The following is a 23,649-nucleotide window of genomic DNA, read 5'->3' on the forward strand; positions in this document are numbered from 1 at the left end:
ACACAATGTTTATATCCAGCTATGGTTATATATTCTAAACTCTCATTTCAATCACTGAAACATTCTTAGAGGACGTTATATAGTTGTTGTTCACAAACCATTTTTCGTCAAAGCAATTTTCAAGTAATTGAAACATAATACGACTTTCGTCACTAGTAAAGATGAACTTGGCCAAAGTGAAATCTTACCACCACATATTTCAAGAAATAGATAAGCGAGATAAAATCGGCTCGAAATAGAAAATGTATAAAATCAAAGTCTATGTAGCAATACGACTTTTATCTCAAGATAGGAGATAGAGTAGATAGACTTTTGAGTGAGAGATAAGTTCAAGTCTCCACATACCTTTTAGTCGATGAAGTTCCACCAGTTCCTTGAGTAGTTCTTCGTCTTTGTATGATGATCTCCATGGAGTCTAGAGCTCAACTACACTATCTATCCTAGTCCGAGACTTAGCTATAAGTAGACTATAAATCAAGACTTATAGGTTTGATCACTAACATTGACAAACATGCTTGAGATAGCAACGCATGCGAGTTCGACCGAGCAGTGCACTAACAATTATCTCAACATATTGCTCTTTCTTTAACAATATTTGGTTTTCCGTTTTGCTGAACCGATATCTCTTCTTGATCTTGTTTTTCGGTTTCTTGGCATCAAGAGATAGTGTAGATATATTCAAAAAGAACTCCTTCAGATCAAGCACTTTTGAAAGAGAAGACATCGAATTTTGATTCATAGTTTCGTTGAATAAAACTGGAAAAAAAAAGTCTATAAATCTCCGAACAAGATTCCGGTAATGCATACTTCCGAAAATATAACACTTCCCAAAAATAAGAAAATTTCCAAGATATATTTTCATTGACAAAATTATTCTCATACTCTACACATATAGTGTCTTATCTTTCTTCCTCACACAAAAACGACATACTTGGTAATGATGCACTTCTAATACCGATCAAGTGGTATTAGTATGGATTCCGAAACACGCATGTTATTTTATACCTAGTGAAGTATGTCTCTTAGGACTTCTCTTATTACCTCGATACACAGAAGATCTTACAGATCAAATTTTCAGATGCTATTGATCAAAATTGTAATTCTTCATCATGTTCATGACTTTCCCAACTTTCTGTTTTAAAATAAAAACTTTTCCTTTAAACATGACCCAATGATTATCTTGATTACCTAAATTGCATGACCGAGTCTCAGCAGTTTGTGGTGTTATGACAGTTGAGCACCTTGTCAATTTCTCCCTCATTGCATTTGTAAGATTCCCAACATCAGAAGATGTATCCATTTTCAAAATGGTTGGATTCTCAATGGAACAAGAAGTAAATAATTCCACAAGAAGTGCAATATTAGATGTATTCTCTTCTTCATAGTTATATGAGTCTTAGGTCTTAAGAGCCTTACTTCCATTGTATTTTCTCATATTTGGACAATTTTTAGCCAAGGGAACAAAACCTTTACACTTGAAGCACTGAGGTTGATAATCATATGCTTCTTGATCTATTATGTTCTTGTCCGCAACACGATCTCAATAGAATCAACTACAGAGTTGCCAACACTTTTACTTTTGTCAAGTAATTTAGTGTTCTTTTGTGCTTTAAAAGCAATATCCTTTCCATATTTGGATGTATGCTCATGATCAAAGATTTTTAACTTCCCAACAAGAGTATTTCTGTAAAGTGTATCAAGGTTATTTCCTTCAACGATGGCATGTTTCTTAGAATCGTATTTGGCTGACAACGATCTGAGAATTTTCATCACAATGTCCTTATCATGAATAGTTTTACCCAATACAAAAGATGCATTAACAATTTCAGACACTTTGTGATTAACCTCATTAAATGAATCTTCATCAGCTATACGAAGGTTTTCCCAATTAGAATTTAGGTTTTGAAGCCTAGCTTCCTTTTCAGAGGTATTCTCTTCAAATACGGTTTATAAGATATCCCAAGCATCTTTAGACCGAGTGCACGTAGTCACATGGTGCTGAAGATCTAAGGTAATGGCATGTATGATAGCATTTAAGTCGTCAGAATTTTTCTTTGCAGCGAGAATCGATTTCGTCAGGTTCATATCTACCAATATCCTTTGCAACAGTTACACAGTCTACTGTAACCATTGGAGGATTATAGCCATTAACAACATAAATCCGTGATTAAAACTCACGTGCTTGAAGAAAAAAACGCATTGTAATTTTCCACCATAAGTAATTCGAGGCATCGAAGACTGGCGGTACGTTTATAGAGATAACGCTTCTGTCCATAGAGTCAGATTGCTACAAACACAGACTTATGAGGTCTTTAACGTGTTTGCCTGCTCTAATACCAATTGAAAAAGCGGGGGTCTAACAACCGCACCCAATATTTCGTTCGAAAATCTGTATGGACTAAATCCAATATAATTCCAAGAGAATTAACTAGACAACCAGACTCAATCAAGGAAAAACATCCAAGAGTTATATATCAATTTGTCAATACAATCTGCAATCGAATAGATAAAAATCTGTGAGCCTGATTGATATGAGAAATAACTTGAAGGATATAAAAAACCAATGTTCAAGTTTCAATCAATTTGAATCAACAACCAAAGGTCGGATATACCAATTGATTGAACTACGCACAACCTGTGATGTTTCAATTATATAAGCAAATATAATGCGCAAAAGAAATAACACATACACCAAAAGTTTTGTTAAAGAGGAAACAGCAAATGCAGAAAAACCCCGGGACCTAGTCCAGATTTGAACATCATACTGTATTAAGCCGCTATAGACACTAGCCTACTACAAGTTAACTTCGGTCTGGAATGTAGTTGATCCCTAACCAAGTATCACACCGATTAAGGAACAATCACGTTCCTTACACCTATAAATCCCAGCAGGACTCTACGCACTTGATTCTCTTAGCTGATCTCTCACCCACAACTAAGAGTTGCTACGACCCAAAGTCGAAGACTTGATAAACAAATCTGTCTCCCACAGAAAAGTCTATTCTGATAGATAGATCTGTCTCTCACATATATACCTATAAAGTTTTTGTTCCGTCTTTTGATAAATTAAGGTGAATATGAACCAATTGATAATCCGGTCTTATATTCCTGAAGAACCGCCTAGAAATATCAATCACCTCACAATAACTTAACTATATGGTGGTAGAACAAGTTATTGTGGAATCACAAAGAATGAGACAAAGAGCTTTGTGATTACTTTTTATATCTTACCTATCAGAGATAAATCTCGAGCCAATCTTAGAGAACATAATACTCAATACGATAGAACAAGTAAGATCAGAACACACAAATATAGAGAAAATAGTTGTGTCTGGCTTCAGAATCCCAATGAAGTCTTTAAGTCGTTAACCTATAATAGTTTTAGGAAAATCCTAGGTTAAAGGAGAATCGACTATAGTACGCAACTAGTATCATACATCAGGTGTGGGGATTAGGTTTCCCAGTTGCTAGGGTTGTCCCTTATATAGTCTTCAAGTCAGGGTTTGATATTTGGAACAAAGCAATCAATATTCAGCGTTAAATGAAAACCTGGTTTAAGATTCAAGCTAAGTTTTCTTACAACTAAAGCAATATCTCTCCACCGCTAGATGGTCTTAATTTGTTACACACAAATGAAATATACCTTCATTTAGATATGGGTAACCGTACCTAAACGTGTATATTGAATTGGCTCAACAATAGTCAACCGAAGTTAGCCATATGAACAATTTTCAACTATAGCCACATTCATCTAACACTTCTAGATCAAATGATAATCAAATGAATCTAATTGTGTTACTCATAAAGTTTTTCAATTATTTATATTCTCATAGAAGTATACAAGATACAATTGAGACCAAATCGGATTGATTCAAGAGAATCAATTCATGAACATTAAGCCACGGTTTGCAAAGATTGCATTCCTTAATTTTTATATATATATATTTGTTCATGAGATGAAATCATACTTAAACGGTTTTAGAACTTAAACCAACTTAGTTTGCAAACGGGTACGCAAACTTAAGTTCCGGACTTTGGTCTTGTCCGACAGTTCGCAAACCGGTATGCATACTGTTTTCCCGGACCTAACTCAGGTAGAACCGTTCGCATACTGGTATGCATACTTGGTTCCCGGACTTTAACAGTTAAAACCGTTCACATAATGGTATGCAAACTTGGTTTCCGTACCTGAATCATAATACAACAATTTGCATACTGGTATGCATACTATGCTATATCCAGACAATGGTTAATTATTCTAAAATCTCATTTCAATCATTGAAATATCCTTAGAAGACGACAATAGCTGTCTCACACAGACTATTAGCTTATAAGTAATTTTCAAGTGATTAAATGATCAATACGAAACATTCCGAGTCTACATTAAATGACTGTCTCACACAAATCATGTAAGATGTTTCAAGGCAATTTTCACATGATCGTCTTTTGATTCATTATTTAGTTTCCAACAAATAAATTGTTTCCAACTAAACTCGTCAAGAATAATGATGAATGTAGCTAAAGGAAAAAGCTTCTAACACATATTTCAAGAAAGATATAAGCGAGTTAAACTCAGCTCGAAATATCAAATCTGTATAATATAGAAGTCTATATAGGTATACGACTTAGTCTCAATAGGAGATAGAATAGAATATACTTCTGAGTGATAGATAAGTTCTAGTCTCCATATAACTTTTGTTGATGAAGTTCCTCCAAGATCTCCTCAGTAGATCTTCGTCTTCAATCGATGAACGCCGTGAAGTATAAAGCTCAACTACACATTCTATCCTAGTCCGAGACATAGCTATAAGTAGACTAGAAATCAAGAATTATAGTTTTTATCACCTAAACTTGACAAACAAGCTTGAGATAGCAACGCTTGCGAGTTCGACCGAGTAGTACTCTAACAGTCTCGTCAAAATCGATACCTTCAATCTGTGAGTATCCCTGAGCGACAAGCCTAGCTTTGTTTCTGACAATTGTGCCAAATTCATCTGACTTGTTCTTGAATGTCCATTTAGTACCAACAATATTTACATTGTAGGGACAAGGTACGAGTTCCCATACATCTTGTATTTGGAATTGATTTAACTATCCATGCATTTCATTCACCCAGAAATGATCGCTAAGAGCTTCATCAATGTTTTTTGGTTCTACTTGCGATATATAATATCCAAAATTACAAATATTTTGAAGTTGTACCCTCGTCTTAGCTGTAGAATCCTTATCTTCAATAATACTGTTGGTTTTATTATTCCTTTAAACCCAGAGGTGCCTAGGTGGAGCATGTTCTCGTTCTACAGGAATACCCTGACTAGGGGTTCTCTCCTCGTCACTAGATTCGTCAGGATCAACAATCGTTAGAACAACTTCTACTGATTCTGGGATTTCTTTGACTTTCTCAATTGTCTCCGTTGGAGGCAATTCAGCAGGAGGGTCATCATGACGGAAATTGCTCAGATCATCAATGATAACATTTGTTGATTTTATCATAACATGGGTTCTGAGATTGTATACTTGAAAACCACGATTGTCAGATGCATAGCCAAGAAAATACCTTAATCGCTTTTGGAATCAAATTTCCCTTTCTGTTCTTGATCTTTTAGAATGTAGTACTTACTTCCAAACACTCTGAGATAATGTAAGTTAGGCTTCTTACCGTACCACAACTCATAACGAGTATTTAGAGTCTTTGACCGTAGATAGACACAGTTGATCAAATAACATGCTGTAAAAACAGCTTCTCCCCAAAACTTTAACGGTAAGTTTTTGTTATGGATCATTACCCTTGCCATTTCTTGAATGTTCCTATTCTTCCTTTCTGCAACTCCATTGGCTTGTGGAGTAATAGGTGGTGAGTATTGTTGAATAATCCTCATTTTATCACAAAATTAAAGCACCTTAGTGTCCTTGAGTTCAGTTCCACTCGCTTCTAATTTTCTTTAGCTTGCGACCCTGTTCATTCTGGATTCTATTAACAATAATCTTGAATTCACCAAGGGTTTCAATCTTATGAGCTAAGAAAGCTACCCAAGTGAATCTGTTGTAATCATCTACCATAACTAAAGCATAGTTCTTCCCAACAACAGTAGGTTGTTGAATAGGACCGAAGAGATCTATATGAATTAAATCAAGTGGAGCTTTAGTTAGAATATATCAAGATGATTTATGTGGAACTTTCGTTTGTTTACCCTTTTGATAGGCACCACAAACACCTTAAATCTTAGTATTGATTTTGGGAACACCTCTAACAAGTTCTTTGTTAATGATCTTAGTTAGAAGGAGGTAATTGATGTGACCAAAACGCTCATGCCAAAGATGTGTACATTCCACCTTAGTCAAATTGCAACAATTATTAAATTGAGTATCCAAAATATAACAGTTATTTTTACCACGAGTTCCTTGAAAAATTACTTTTCCAGTCTTGTCTACAATGTCACATCCATTCGCATTGAAGACAACTTTATGGCATTTGTCACAAATTTGACTAACAGAAAGAAGATTAGCGGTCATACCTTTAACGTATACGGCATCATGGATTTCAGGAACGCCTGGTAGTTTGATCGTCCCTTTCTTGCTTATGTAAAAAAAACTACCATATCCAAATTTTACTGGACCTCCTTCAAAGTCGCTCGAATGCACAAACCAAGAAAGATCTCCAGTCATATGCCGGCTACAACCACTATCAAGGAACCATTGGAAGGGTGATGTTAATTTTAGAGCAAAAGCTCACATGCTAACACTACTATCCCATTTGGGTGTTCTTGTTAGTTTTGTACACCTTTTTAGAACAGTATACAGTTGTTAAGCTTTCTTGTGAAGATCACTAGCAACCTTTAAACTTTCTTAAAAGGCATACATGTATGTTGAAAATGTTCATGATAACCACAAGATATACATGTACCAACATCTTAAAACTCATCTGAGAAATTCTGAGTCACATCAGGTTTCACAGAGCCTAAACTTTGTTTATCTCCTAACTTACGACAATCCTTCAAGGAAGAATTAAAGGAGTTTCTCAAATCCATTGAAGATACTTTGACAGAGTTCAAATCCTTATTTGTTGCAGTTTCTGCAGCAAGATCAGTATTGATCCGGATTTGTTCATCAAACTTCTTCTGGAGATTAACTACCTCTTCAGAGCATTATCGAAGATCAGAGTTTTTGATATAAATTTCGCAATGAAGACCATCAATTTTCCTTATCAATCGATGTTTCTATCGACAAAGATTTTTGATGATTTTCTATAGATCAAGACACTTAACCTCATCGATGGTTTCTAGAACACACTCGGAGTTGAGTAGATCTAAACCTGGTGAAACGTTTATAGAGACTTTACTGTCCATAGAGTCAGATTGCTATAAACACAGACTTATGAGGTCTTTAACGTGCTTTCCTTCTCTGATACCAATTGAATAAGCGGGGGTATAACAACCACACCAAATAATTCGTTCGGCAATCTGTATGGACTAACTCCAATATAACTCCGAGAGCACCAGCTTATTAAGCGATCTCAATCAAGAAATATATCAAAGATTTATATCTCATTTTCTTAATACAATGTGAAATCGAACAGATAGAAATCTGTGAGCCCGATTGATATGAGAAATAACTTGGACGGTACCAAAGAACAATTACCAAGTGCCAATCAATTTCTATCCAACAATCATGTTCGGATTTACCAATTGATTAAACTACGTACAACCTGTGATATTTCAATTGTATAAAAAAATATAATGCGGAAAAGAAATAACACAGACACCAGAAGTTTTGTTAACGAGGAAACCGCAAATACAGAAAAATCCCGGGACTAGTCCAGATAAGAACACCACACTGTATTAAGCCTCTACAGACACTAGACTACTACAAGTTAACTTCAGATAATAACGTAGTTGAGCCCTGACCAAGTCTCACACCGATTAAAGTACAGTCTTGTTCCTTAAGCCTCTAGAACCACGCCGGATTCTGTGCACTTGATTTCCTTAGATGATCTCACCTACAACTAAGAGTTGTTACGACCCAAAGTTAAAGACTTATAGACAAATCTGTCTCCCACAGATAAATCTATTCTGATAGATAAATTTGTCTCCCACAGAAGTACCTATGAAGTTTTGTTCCGTCTTTTGATAAATCAAGGTGAACCTGAACCAATTGAAAATCCGGTCATATACTCCTGAAGAGCAGACTAGAAATATCAATCACCTCACAATAACTTAATTATATGGTAGTAGAAGAAGTCAAAGCTAAGATAGCTTAGTAACAAATCGTTTAGTATTCACCATTAGATGAAAACTTGATTTAAGATTCAAGCTAAGTCTGCTTAAAACCAAAGAAATATCTCTCCATTGTTAGATGGTCTTAGCTTATTACACACAAATGAAATATACCTTCATTTAGATATGGGTAACCGTACCTAAATGTGTATATTGAGTTGGCTCAATAACAGTTAACCGAAGTTAGCCATATGAACACTTTTGTCTTATCCACATTCACCTAACACTTCTGGATCAACTATGATGATCAATCAATCATGGAAGATAATCAAATGAATATAATTGTGTTCCACATAGAGTTTTTCAATTATTCACTATTTCACAGAAATATATATGAACCAATTGAATCAAAATCGGATTGATTCATAAGAATCAATTTATGAACATTAAGCCACAGTTTGCAAAGATTGCATTCCTTAACTAATAAATATATTTGTTCGTGAGTATGAAAAACATAGTTAACCGATTTTATTACTTTAACCACTAAGTTTGCAAACAAGTATGCAAACTATAGCTTTCGGACTTTGGTCTTGTCCAGCATTTTGGAAAAGGGTATGCATACTGCTATCCCGAACCTTAACTCAGGTAGAACCGTTCGCATACTGGTATGCAAAATTGGTTCTCGGACTTTAACAGTTAAAACCGTTCGCATACTAGGTATGCAAACAAGGTTCCCGGACCTGAATCAAACCAAAACAGTTTGCGTATTAGGCACGCATGCTGTGCTATATCCAGACAAAGGTTTTTGTTCTAAACTCTCATTTCAATCATTGAAACATCCTTAGAAGAATACAATAGTTGTCTCACACAAACTATTAGCTTCAAGTAATTTTCAAGTGATCAAATGATCAACACGAAACTTTTCGAGTCGACATTAAATGATTATCTCACACAAATCATGTACGATGTTCAAGGCAATTTCCACATGATCATTTTTTGACTTATTATTTAGTTTCCAACAAATAAATTGTTTCCAAGTAAACTCGTCAAGAATATGATGAACGTGGCTAAACAAAAAAGCTTCCAACACATATTTCGGGAACTAGATAACCGAGTTAAACTCAACTCAAAATATCAAATGTGTATAATATAAAAGTCTACTATATAGCTATACGACTTAGTCTCGTTAGGAGATAGAATAGAACAGACTTCTGAGTGATAGATAAGTTTTAGTCTCCACATACCTTTTGTTGATGAAGTTCCTCCAAGCTCTCCTCAGTAGATTTTCGTATTCAATCGATGAACACCATGAAGTCTAAAGCTCAACTACACATTTTATCCTAATCCGAGACATAGCTATAAGTAGACTAGAAATCACGATTTATAATTTTGATCAACTAAACTTGGAAAACAAGCTTGAGATAGCAACACTTGCGAGTTCGACCGAGCAATGCTCTAACACCTATTTTGCAAAAGAAGTAAGTATTGACTAGGGGGAACATATCACCATAGTATTGCTTCAAAGTTGTGGTGCAATTCATATGCTACAGATCTTCAACAAGTAAAGAATGAACACATGTGGAATCGAAGACGTTGAAGATTCAAGAAAATCAAGAAGCATAGTGGAATAAGAATATAAGTAAAATGGTTTTGTCACTAAAATTGACAAATAGGGATATTATTTGATCATTACTCGGTTGAACCCACTAGCGTTGGTATATCAAGTAGTTGTCAAATTTAGAGGAGAAAATGCATTCTTGATTTAGTCATGAAAGTCAATTTCGGACTAGATTAGGTCTAAGAAGTAATGTATATAATCAAAGATATCCTCGAAGAATGGATATTAAATACTGCACGAAGACATCTTGGAGAACTTTATTAAAGTTTAGTAACAAATACTTGATTTTTTGGTTTTTTCTACCTTTCTATCTATTAAAACAAGTACTCACTTTATGGAATAATTCCTATTACGGTAAATATATATTTATGTATACACTCGAGGATATTTGAACTCAAGACTTTTTTGACAATGAACTTTTTACCTATAAAGTTCCTCATGTTGTAGTGAATCAGAATACAAACTCCGAGCTGCGAATCAGAATAGAGCCATGAATCACTCACTTCCGAGTTATAACGAAGAAGTTATGAATGATTTATTAAAGAAACACTTATTGTGTATTTGTTAATTAAGGAAGTTCGTGAATAGGAAATTGTACACAGACTTTTGGCAATAATTCCCGAACTAAAACCATGTATACATGAGTAAAGACCTATTTTAGTCAAATACTTGGTTTTTTGTTTTCTAAAAAAAGGTAGCTTAATTTGGTTATAAGCAACCTAACCTTGATCATTCACTATAAATAGAATTTTCATGTAACCACACAATCTATCACTTGAAAACTTGTGTGTATGTTGTATGGCATAAGGGTTTTTTCCACATCCTTATTTTTCACGAACAAGAGTGATATTTTTAAAGACTTTACTTAGGATCGTAAAACACGGGGAAGCTATCTTCTTTGATAGTTACATAACCTGTTTCTAGGTTTTTTCATAAACTCTAGACTTGATATATCAAGATATCTATAGATTATTTATAGGTGATCTTGTGAGGAAGAATCAATTAGTTTACGGAACGGTAAACCCTAATTTTTGAGGAGCATCTTCTAAAGAGAACTAACGTTTAGCTAGAAGATTTTCAAGAGTATTTTCTAAAGAGAATTTGTGTTCTTCTAGAATATTTACAAGAGAAATTCCTAAAGAAAAACGGTGTTCTTCTAGGAGTTTTTACAGGTACTCGAATACAAGGTATTACATTTAGTCCGAAGTCTATTAGTAGGTAATTGGTGTAACAACTTAAATCAGTGTGTGTTCAATCTGAACTAGGTCCCGGGATTTTTCTACAAGATTGTAGTTTTTCTCGGTAACAAAAATGTTAGGAGTCTATGTTATTTGTTTTCAACATTATAATGTTTATATTTATAATTGAAATATCACAAGTTGTACGTATTTAAACCTAGATAGTATTAACTCAACTGTAAAAAACCTACAAGACTCATTCCTGTTGAAATCGTATATTAAAATATAAATTACAAGACTTGTTCCTGTTGGAATTCGGTTCGTGCACAGTTCAGGTGCATAATTCATATATTGAAATCGTATACTAGGTGCTTCTTGAGACAATCTTAAATACCTTTTTGTAACCGAACGTATAGATTGTACAAGGATTGTCCATATAGGTTCACGAACGAAAAAGTTGGCGATGTGCTAGTTATCCTCGTCTTTTCAACCACCAGTGCCTGCACAAATTGATATGGAACTCATCCATCGAAGGTAACATATTCTAATCAGAATGTTGATGTGGATTTTGAAGCTTATAGTGAGGATCAATCAGTTCCTAACCCAAGTGATCATATGTTGCTAGTGTCTGTAGGTGTCTTGAACAGAGCTGCTTGTTAGAGCACTGCTCGGTTGAACCCACAGGTGTTTGTCAATGCTTGATGGCTGAAACTATTTCTTGGTTTAAGTCTATTAAAGTCAGTTTCGAACTAGGACTAGATTAAATTCGCAGAAGACTGAAGATCACTCAAAGATATCATTGAGAACTTTATTAACAAAAGTAAGTGAAGAATGATTTCCAATTTGAATCATTGTTTTCTTCCTATCTTTATTTTGAGTCAATATCACTGGCTTTAGTAATTGATGATGTACAAAGAAGAATCTTATCACAGAATTAGCTTCCTAGTATGATCTTGTGAAGTTCTGAGTCTAAACTTATTCTTGAATGTTTTCAAAACTAGGGCTCAAGCAAGAGAATTTCATAAGACTTATCGCATTTGATGTTGAAAAAACTCTAATTGTTCAACACATTATGTTGCGCAAAAAGTACCTAAAACTCTAAGGTGCATATCGAGTTCGCGAAGAATTCACAAACTTTCATATCATTCTGCTTTCTTATTTTATTTTTCAGTTTCATTTCTATCATGTTGTAATTTCACAGTGGGTTACTCTTGTCCTTGGCATCTCTTTCATCTTACGCTTAATTATTTCATCTACAAGTCTACACTTGCTTAGGCTATATGGTTAGCCTACGAAAGGTGCTCCGGTTAATTTCTTTTTACCTCGAAACTTGTATGACATTTATCAGCTATTTAACATCTTTCAAATTATTTCGACGCCACTTAGTAACTAGGTAATGTGGGGCAACATTGGTCTCCCAAAACCATCAGTTGATTTTCTTTACGCCAAATAAGAGATTCTGGAAAATATCCGGAGTCTCATAAATTTGGAGGGGCCCATCACCCATGTGATAAACATGAGGCAGTGTTTTGATAGTGGGTCCAACGAATTTGTGATACTCGGGATGTTATTCAATATTATTTTCTAGGTGTGTTTTAAATTTCCGTTACTTTATCTCGTGTTTGGTAAGTTTTTTCCATAAATGAGCCGGTTTTTATTATTTTCTTTTCCATTTGTGTCTTTTAGTGTCAGCCGATAAGGTTAGGCATTAGCCTATGTTGACCATTAGGGATGGCAATGGATAAATATCCGTCGGATATTGGCCATACCGATAAGGTTAAGGTTAAGGGTTATCGGATATCCGATATCCGATAACATCCGACGGATATCAAAAATCCAATTCGATAAGGTTAAGGTTAACCTATCGGATATCGGATTTTTATCCGTTAATATCCGGTTTTGTTGGACAGAAGAAAAATCTGAAATTTAACGGAATTTTCAAGTGTTTAGCTTAACTGAAAGACAGAAAAACCCACACAAACACTACTCCAGTGTCTCAGTCACATCACACATGAAGAAAAAAACTACAAACACCCAACCAAACAGTCTGCAAACTAAAGTACACAACAGCAAAAGAGAAAAAACCATGTCTTCTTGTACATAGACTTAACAATAATGTCAAACAACTTGCTAGTGATGATCTTCCTTGGATGCCTGGTTATATGTTGCATCATTTCATCCACTTCAGTCGATGACTTCCATATCTGCATTCACAAACAATCAATTAGAAAAGAAAAACAAATAGTCTTAAACATGAGAGACATCTTCTACACTGTAACACCAAAAACTGAATTCAAAGCAGTTTAGGTTCTCATATTATTGGTTGTTCCAGTACTGGTCTCCGCGGAGTGTTCATGTGACGGAAATGGGGAAAAACGAAACAAAAGAGAAGCAAACATGGTTTATACTAGCAACAGGGTTTAAACGAAACAAAACGAAACAACATATTCTTTATGATAAAAGCGCATTTGCAGGTGGAGTTATACTAGCAACATGGTTTATACATGTTTGTCCATACTCATGCTACTCATGGTCATCCTCATGGTTATGCTTTCCTTGGTTGTTGCAGAAAATGAAAGATTCAATTGTTGTTCGATCAGCTAATGGTACATGATGCATCACAGAAAAGCAAAGGAAAAGAATTAAGCAAAGGAAAAGAAGATTTACATGCATCAAAGAAGCCTGGCAGCCAATCACTTAAGCATAGAAGTGCTTGGACTAATTCTAGACTTAATGAAGCTCTGTGTGTTGTTAGAACCCTTCCACCATCGCTGAACATGGACTCTGATGCTACACTGGTCACCGGAACAACCAACACATCCCTTGCTATCTTTGATAGAATTGGGTACTTAGCGGCACTTAGCTTCCACCAACTCAATATATCAAAATTGTATTCATCTTGGGGTGACACAGTTGGAAGAATTGGTTCTTCTAAGTACGTCTCTAACTCAGATTTTTGAACATCATATTCATCATTTTCCAACAGAAAAGTAGCATAACCTGGGTTAGTTGTACCTGGGCCTCTTAATCGAGAGACAGAGTTGCTAAAGAAAGCAGGAGCTGAAGAGTTGCTAAAGAAAGCAGGAGCAACACTTTGATCTTCTTGTTCTGGCTGTTGGGAAATTGGTTGACTGCAGCTTGGAGTTCCAACTCTATTGGATGCTTTTTCACTTTGAGACATTCTGAGAACAACGACAACCCAGAAATAAACACACAGTTCATGAGTTCATTAATGTACATATGACATAAAAAGGGATTAAACAGAAACAATCAATTAGAAAGAAAAACAAATAGTGATGCAGACAAACAAATAGTGATTCCAAATAGTATAAAAATGAAAGTAGCAGGGGCAAAATCTCACAAAGATTTCTTGAAATTAGTTGACATATTAACATAGAAATGACAAAATTAAACTAAAAGGAAGATTCAAATTCCTTTGGAGCAACAACAATATATAGCAGCTTAAGGGTATCGTTGGTTGATATAAAATTGATAATCAATCAAACAACTCAAAACCCTAAATTCAAATCAAATCGAAAACCCTAATTTCATCTGAATTCAGTTGTAATGAAAAAGATAAAAGAAGAACATGAATACATGATTGATTCTAACAGTTAAAAACAGATATATTCAAACATCAAACATGCAAATACGCAATCGATTTGGGGAAAAAAAAAACTAACTTCGAAACAATCGATTAGATTCATGACTAATGACTTACTTCTTGAGTGAGAGTCTCTGATCATCAATATTATCGACCAAATCACGATCAAATCGATCACTCAGTCCCTCTCTCTCGATCAAATCACGATTCACGAATATCTTTCTGAGTTTTCTGTGTTAGAGAATGAGAAAAAATGAGTAACACTAAAGAGTCTGAGACTTTGATTAGGTTATTCTCCCGAAAGATAATACCTAGGGGTAGGAAATTACAAGTACACCCCTAGGCTATCGGATGTCGGATATTAACCTAACGGAAGGACCCCAATCCGATTCCGATTCCGATAAGAGGTATTATCCGATAGCTTATCGGATTCCGATATCCGATATGTCGGATTAAATCCTATAGGATGTCGGATTTTCGGAAACGGATCTCGGATTTCGGCTATCCATTGCCAGCCCTATTGACCATAATTAGTCTTTCATGTGTAAGATCCATTATGGATGTTTTGCTATATATTGGCAAGTAGACTGTAGAGTTTATCACCATGCGCGTCGTGTCGTCGTTGCATTATGAAGTTCTTCACCATGAAACCATATGCTTATCATCCTTTAAGCCTTCCAACATCAGTAGTTTTATACATATCACCATTTTAGACAACATAAAAACAACCTTCTCACATAAGGTGAGCCCCACTATTTTTGGAGTTAGAAGAGGGTCCACTTTTAGGCCTCACAATTGAAAATCTGTGAGAGGGTTGTTTTTGTGTTGTCAAATCAGGCAATACGTTTAGAATTTTTGTTCCAACATACCCCACAAAGAAGGATTTAGTCAAATTGCCAGAGGATGACTCTAGGTGTGCATAAAGTAACATTTTCATTCAAGTCAATTGCGAAGTTTTGATATCTCATCCCCAAATATTCTTGTGTGCAGTAGGTGGCTTCAATGTCCCGATCAAAATTTAAAATATGACGGATTCATAAAGTCACTTCTTGCACCAGAAGGAAACACCGAGGCCCGTCATGAGGTATGCCATCTAAAAGGTGTTTTTGGACCGTACATTGTTACCTCTTTTCTTTTTCTTTTAATCCTGTTTTCACGCAAACCCATATGTTTTCTGTTTCCAGCATACCCATATATTTTGAGGCATATTAAATAAGGACAACATAGAGTCACTAGGTAGTAAAATCAATAATCCCTTATCACCATATTTTGATAATGACAGCAATGCCTTTGTTATTTATATTTTTTAAATTATTTTTCATAAATTGAAGTTCAACTAACATTTTCGTTTTATATTATCAGCCGAACTGTTCATCAACACTTTTAGAATGAAGAATAATGAGTAATTTGTTTCAATTGTAACCCGAACTTCACTCTGTAACCGCCAAAAAACCCATGTTTTTTCGATTTAAGCCTACTATCAATCGAACACAAGAAAATTAGATATTGGTTTGTGGGTACTTTTATTATATATATCCTTGCAGTGAGAATCTGGTTCTTGCTCTCCAACTTCATTCAATTCTATTTCTACTTCAACTTCTTCTTCTTTTTCGCTAATTTGCATATTGAAAAAAGGATTGGAGCCTCTACATTTAGTCAAAGATGATGAAAAACGTAGCCAGGTTAGTGTCGGTTGGATTAAAGAAGAGAGGGGAGGAGAAAAGAAAAGAAAAACAATAATAATAAAATCAAATTAAAATGGAAATCAAGCGTTTCGTGGTTTAAAAATGCCGAATCTCGTCTACATCATCATTTGTCAGGACTCTTCGAAGTAAGTTCCTTGGCTTGGACGGGGCATTTAGTTCATGTCGCTATTCCCGGATCCAGGGGGAGTACGTTAGATGAAATGATTTCTTAGATGTATTACCACATCCTCAAGGGTTAGGCCCACTTTTTACAGGTTAGTGGAATCTTTATGCTCAAAACCCTGATTCTGATAGTCAATATTTGGTACCGCCCAAGGGGAAGGAACTGCCATTCTAACTCTTCTAGGGGGATTCCATCCACAAACGCAAAGTTTGTGGCTGACCGATATGGCTCATCATCATTTAGTTATTGCATTTCTTCTCCTCGTTGTTGGTCATATTTATAGAACTAACTTCGGGATTGGGCATAGTATGGAAGATCTTTTAGAAGCACACATTCCTCCAGGGGGTCGATTAGGACGTGGACATAAGGGTTTTTATGACATAATCAATAACTCGATTCATTTTCAATTATGGCTTGCTCTAGTCTCGTTAGGAGTTATTACTTCTTTGATAGCTCAACACATGTATTCTTTACCTGGGTATGCATTCATAGCACAAGACTTTACTACTCAAGCTGCGTTATATACTCATTACCAATACATCACAGGGTTTATAATGACAGGGGTGTTTGCTCATGAAGCGATATTCTTCATTAGATATTACAATCCGGAGAAGAATGAAGATAATGTATTGGCAAGAATGTTAGACCATAAAGAAGCTATCAAATCCCATTTAAGTTGGGTCAGCCTTTTTCTGGGGTTCCATACTTCGGGACTTTATGTTCACATGTCATGCTTGCTTTTGGTACTCCGGAGAAACAAATCTTGATCGAACCCATATTTTCCCAATGGACACAATCTGCTCATGGTAAGACTTTATATGGCTTCAATGTACTTTTATCTTCAACGAATGGCGCATCATTCAATACAGGTTAAAGCATATGGTTGCCCGGTTGGTTAAATGCTATTAATGAGAATAGTAATTCAATATTCTTAATAATAGGACCTGGAGACTTATTGGTTCATCATGTGATTGCTCTAGGTTTACATATAACTACATTGATCTTAGTAAAAGGTGCTTTAAATGCACGTGGTTCCAAGTTAATACCAGATAAAAAGGATTTTGGTTATAGTTTTCCTTGCGACGGTCCGGGACGAGGCGGTACTTGTGATATTTCGGCTTCGGACGCATTTTATTTGGCAGTTTTTTGGATGTTAATACCATTGGATGGGTTACTTTTTATTGGCATTGGAAGCACATCACATTATGGCAAGGTAACGTTTCGCAATTTTCTTTTTATTAGATTAGGTTTAGCTATCCAAGAAGGGGTTGGAGCGCAACTTGTTGCATGGCTACAAACAAGTTTCTTGTAAAACTTTAATTTTTTCTTTTAATAATATTCTTCTTTTCTTAAATTAAAATTTAAAAAAAAAATCAAATTAAGAACGGGCACCTAACTCAGCTAGTCATCCCCGTTTCCCAAAATTTCATGCGCTCCAGAAGGTCCCAGGTTCGAGCCCCCAATGGTGTAATATTGCAGGAATTAACATGGAAGGTAGAGTTATCTTGCCCCCCTTGTGATACAATCTCATCCTCCATCCGCTTCGGCTCCCTTGGCTAGGCTACCCATGAGGCTCGCTGGTAGGCTAGCACGGCAACCTGTTCAATTAATGTAATAGTATGTTGTTGGAACTTAGTTTGTTAGGCTTCCAACGGGTTAATGTAATACTCTTTATCTAATAATGATAACAATAAAAAAATTGTAGTATGAATAAGAAAATTAAATAAATAAGTAAATATATAAATTAATTAAGGTTATTTAAGTAATTTACCTAGTTTTAGACACCTCTTAACAACCTACACTAGTTAGAGTAAGTATTTTATATGCCTCAAAATATGTTTCTATTTTTAGAGTCGGTGAACTTATTGTCTGTTTTTTTTTCCTGTTATTGATGATCTGATATTATCCATGCTTTTTTTTACAAGAAAAGGGAAATTTTGATTAAAAGTTAACATTCATCAAAGAGATGAGAGTTAAGAAAAATACAAAGGAGACTCAACACATTAGTTGTTCCCAATTATACCTTCCCAATTACAAGTAAGAGTACTCAAAGAGATCCCTTCAAAATAATTAGAACCCAAAGACCAATTATAAAGCGTATACTTGACTGCTATAATCAGTTGGTCAATACTTCTCTTCTTATTGTTAAAAACCCTGTTATTACGCTCTCTCCAAATTGTCCACCAGATTGCGAAAGGTAAAATTCCCCAAATTCTCTTTACCATATTCCTGTTCTTCCTAACCGACCATTCCCATAAATTTGATTTTACAGTTTCCAAGAATACCCATTTAACTCCAAAGCTGTCTAAGAAATATTGCCAAATCTTCCTTGTTTCAGTATAATGAAGAAATAAATGACCTTGGTTTTCTGACTCCTCGTTACATAAATGACAAGTTGGCGAATTTACCTTTCCATCTTGATGCAAAAACTCCAAAGTTGGTGCTCCATTGTGACATAAACACCAAACTAGGAATGAAACTTTCAGTGGGATTTTTGGGTTCCAAATTTGTTTATGAGGGAAAACCAAAAAACTATCAATCTCTAATGAGGTGTAACAACTTGCCACTGAGAAGTCAGTAGCAAAGTTCCATTTTCGGCCATCCTCCTCCTCATTATTGTGAACTGTTATGTTAAAGTCTTCAAGTAAATGCAACACATTAGTAATCTCCCCAACTTCCTGCTCATTTAAATTTCTCTTGAAACTGAAATTCCAAACCCCATTAGACGATATCATGTCCTTAACAGAATTTTTTTTTTGCTTGGAAAGCTTATAAATAGAATTGAATCTATCTTTTAAGACAAAGTTACCAGCCCATTTATCAAACCAAAACTGGACAGAAGCACCATTCTTCAAGATAAGAGTTGTATTTTGTTGCACATAATTCCTTGCTATAAGAATGCCTGCCCAAAGACTATGACCAACAGTCTTTGAGTAAGTATTAGGAAAGAAAGAATTTACATTACCTCCAAACTTTTCATGCACTATCTTCTTCCATAAAGCATCTTTCTCACTTCCATATCTACAAATCCACTTGCAATGCAAGGCTTTATTTACTATCTTCAATTTTTTGATCCCAATACCACCTTGAGATTTAGGCACAGATGCTTTTTTCCAAGAAACCCAACTCCCTTTCTTAGTTGTCGTCAAAGATCCCCATAAGAAATTTCTCATTATCTTCTCTATCTCTTTGGCCACTGATGCTGGCATCTGGAACATTGAGAGATAATATACTGGGAGGCTTGCAATTACACTATTAATCAGGATTGGTCTTTGGTTTTTGATAAATACCTTCTCTTTCATGAGCTTAACTTTTGCCGACACCTTTGTATGATTATATCCCACACAGATCTACTTTTGGACTTGCTTCCCAAAGGAATCCCCAAATAATTGATTGGTAGAGACAACAAGTCACACCCCAAAATATCAGCACACTCCAAACCATTATGTTCATCACCAATACCAGCTATTGCGCTTATTCTATAATTGACTTTTAAACCCGATATCAACTGAAAAGCAAAAAGGACATTTTTCAAGTTTGTTACCTGATCTGTAGAGTCGTCTAGAAAAACCATTAAATCATCTGCAAACTGCAGATGAGTTATGTACTGCCATTAGTTGCCACTTGAAAACCCGAGAGAAAACCATTTGAAGCAGCTTTTGAAATCATTTTGGATAGTATCTCTGCCACCATAATAAAAATAAATGGCGAAATTGGGTCCCCCTGCCTGATGCCTTTGTAATTCTTGAACATTGATGTAGCTTCCCTGTTGATTAGAACTGCAAATCTTTCCTGAGTTATGCACCATTTTATCCACCCTCTCCAGATATTACCAAACCAAAACCTTTCCAAGACAATATCCACACAATTCCAATTTATGTTATCAAAGGCTTTCTCAAAATCCACTCTACAAATGATACCATTCTTATTTTCCTTCATCCTTGAATCAATCAGCTCCGCTGCTATTAGTATTCCGTCGTTTATCTGCCTCTCATTTATGAAAGCTCCCTGATAGTTATCTATAATCGAGGGCATAATTGTTTTCATTCTTTCTGCAAGTAACTTGGATACAATCTTATAAACACCTCCTATTAAGTTAATGGGCCTGTAATTATGTAATGATACGGCACCACTATATTTAGGAAGCAACTTCAAGTTCGTACAATTCATCCTCCAATCCATAGAGCCCCTTGTTTCAAATTCTTTAATTACTAGTATCAAGTCATACTTGATAACCTCCCATGATACTTTAAAGAATTCTATCGTAAACCCATCGGGTCCTGATGCTTTGTTTGTGCCAAACTTCATGACCACCTGTTTAACTTCTTGCTCAGTGAAAGGCTTTTCCAGATTGATACTATCAGCTACAGACATTGTTGGAAAATCAATCCCATCAAATCTTGGTCTGATAACATGCCCCTCCATAAACAATTTTGTGTAAAACTCTTTAGCCTCCTCTGCAATTTGATCTTTATCAAAAGACATCTGTCCCTCAATCAAAAGACAGTTAATGCTGTTATATATATGCTTTTCTAGGGGGTTGGCGATAGGTTGATGGTGCGTAAAAACTAAGAAGTCCTGTAATATATTATCTTGAAAGCAAAGCTGCCGTACAAAATGAAAATATTACTCTTGAAAAATAGAACACTTGGTAGTAAATAACCACAATATCTATTCAAATATAAAACGTACTGCATTTCACTATAATACACCGGATATATAAGTATACCTAGTCGAACAGAGCATCATGTTTTCAGGATTCACGTCTTACGGTTCATTTATTACGGTATATTAGAAGTATCAATTCACGCTAAACCCATACAAATCTTTGACCAGTCTGTCCAAGTCTTTGAATGAACTTCCCCCTTCTTTAACTGCATGAGTGCTCGCCTTGCTTAGCTCCATGGCTCGAACCCTCTCAATTCGATTCTCACTCATCGAATCAAACACTAGCCGACCCAGTTCAATTGAGTCAGGAACCGTTCCGCACCCTTCACAAACACTGATCGAAACTTTCAATTGATCAACCAATAGTGTCGCATTAGAAAATTGGTCAGCACCCATCGGCCATGTTAACATCACCACACCTGCATTGAGTCCTTCTAGAACCGAGTTCCACCCGCAATGAGTCATAAACGACCCAACAGCTCTATGTTTTAATATCAGCAACTGTGGGGCCCATCCCCTAATCACCTTTCCTCTGCCGGCCATCCGATCTTCAAATCCGTTAGGAATAACACCGTAATTCCCACCCACGTGTCCTAAAGTAGGCTCCTTGACGCACCATAAAAACCTAACCCCACTACATTCTAACCCAGCTGCCAATCCTTCCATTTGCTCGTTTGTGAGAACCGCTTGGCTTCCGAAACAGACATACACCACCGAATTATCGGGACACGTGTCCAACCATGAGAAAAGATCACGAAAATCGGTCGATGAACCGGGCCCACCTCTCTCTTTTGTAGGCCCATCAGAATCAAGAGGAAGCAACGGTCCGACAGGCCAAACTCGATCGTAACCACCGTTTTTCATCATGTAATCCAAGTAACTCGATTCCAACTCAGTAAACGTGTTAATGACTATTCCCCAACTCTTAAGATTTGAACGCATACAATCTTTAAGGAATTCCGAAACTGGGTCTCCTTCAACGTAACTTCTGTAAACAGGAGAGATCTGCCGACATGGGTAGTTCGGGGAGTTGGGAATCTCAGGAAAAGAAATCAAGAGATCAGGATCATCAGTCTTTGGTAGGCGACGCCACAGTGAATCAATCACAGCTAAAGCCAAAGCTCCAGAAGGAGAGAAAACAATACGAGGGACACCAAGCTCACAAGCAATATGGTATGTCCAACCTAAGAAGAAATCAGAGATAATGGCAACCGGTGGTGAAGGGTGAGATTTGAACCATTGGACTATAGGATCGTAAAGTTTACGCAAAGCGCACATCATAGCAAGAAATGAATTTGCTGGAAGATCTTTAACATTTTCTATACCTGTGGGTATTAGTGGATGATCTGGAAAAGGTAAGATGAGTGTTTTTATAGCAGGGTTTTTGGTGAGTAGAGGCTTAAGGATATGGAGGTTTTTGGGGGTGATGAGTATGGTGATGGTTATACCAGCATGATGGTGAGAGAGTTGATGAGTGAGATCTAACAGTGGTATCATATGCCCTTGTGCTGGATATGGGAATACTAAGATATGTGCGCATCTTGGTTCTGAGTTCGCCATTGCAGGTTGATAGTAAGATTATCAAAGGGTAAACTGGTTTATGTTTTTTTTTTGTTCGTGGAGAGCTGAGGCCGGCTTTATAGGACTTCAAATTTGTTTTTTTAGTAGTTACTCTCAGAAAAAAAGACTTTGGTAAAGTTAATTATTTTTTATGGAAACTTTGGTAAAATTAGTTGACATTGAGGTGTAGTGATGGGCCTCGAGGCTGTCGATTGGTTGATCAATCCCCGTCCTAAGGGTAAGGGATTGGGCGTGCTGTCAGAATGATCGTGTTTTCCTGCCAAGTTGATCAAAATAAGGGTATCATTTTCGAGATGTATGAAAGTTTAAGTTGACTAGGCTGGAGTGATTCGTTAAACTAGATTATAAATATATTATAATTGATGATGTGCAATTGAGTGCTTAATTTATTTACATTTCGAATACGGAATCGTTAAATTTTTAATACTACTAGATTGCTGTAGATAAGATGAAATAGTGCATACATTTCTCATCAACAAAAACACAGGGTACTCATCGTCATCATAAATCATCATCATCAGCATGGCTAGAAAACTCATCAGCTTTATATTGCTAATGGTGACTGTCTCCCGTAGGTAGTACCACATCTTTTTCTTATTTTAATATAAGAGCATTAAGTTTCTGATTACTAATTTATAACCAATTCGATCTTAAGTAATGTCTAGCAGAGAGATGACATTTGGGCATGATTCTGGTTTGGGAAGGAAATTGTTGGGAGTAGGCGTAGCTGACGGACTTGTAACAGCCAAACTAGGCGGAGAAACAGTAACTGACTTGGAGAATGGACAAGCAGTAGATCTAGATATTAGCACTAGTATAGAGGTGGCTCGTGGGCCATGAGAGTCTGTCATGCTGGTATTACCGTGGTCAAGGAAAAATGGCATACTCCTCAATCAACGGGGCTGTGGCACTTCAGTT

At 36.0% G+C, this 23,649-nt stretch overlaps 1 protein-coding gene across 1 annotated transcript; it reads right to left on the reverse strand.

Annotated features, from left to right (window-relative positions):
• Positions 1 to 21,130: 21,130 nt before the first annotated feature.
• LOC113349610 (UDP-glycosyltransferase 89B2-like) lies at positions 21,131 to 22,778 on the reverse strand. Its single transcript, XM_026593601.1, has one exon. The coding sequence runs from the start codon at positions 22,708 to 22,710 to the stop codon at positions 21,283 to 21,285; it is 1,428 nt and encodes a 475-aa protein (XP_026449386.1). The 5' UTR covers positions 22,711 to 22,778; the 3' UTR covers positions 21,131 to 21,282.
• Positions 22,779 to 23,649: the final 871 nt, after the last annotated feature.

This window comes from Papaver somniferum, chromosome 2 (assembly GCF_003573695.1).
Source record: "Papaver somniferum cultivar HN1 chromosome 2, ASM357369v1, whole genome shotgun sequence".
Taxonomy (NCBI): domain Eukaryota; kingdom Viridiplantae; phylum Streptophyta; class Magnoliopsida; order Ranunculales; family Papaveraceae; genus Papaver; species Papaver somniferum.

Coding starts and splice junctions, on each gene's coding strand:
- LOC113349610 (XM_026593601.1), bottom strand. CDS start 22,710: ATGGCGAACTCAGAACCAAGATGCGCACATATCTTAGTATTCCCATAT.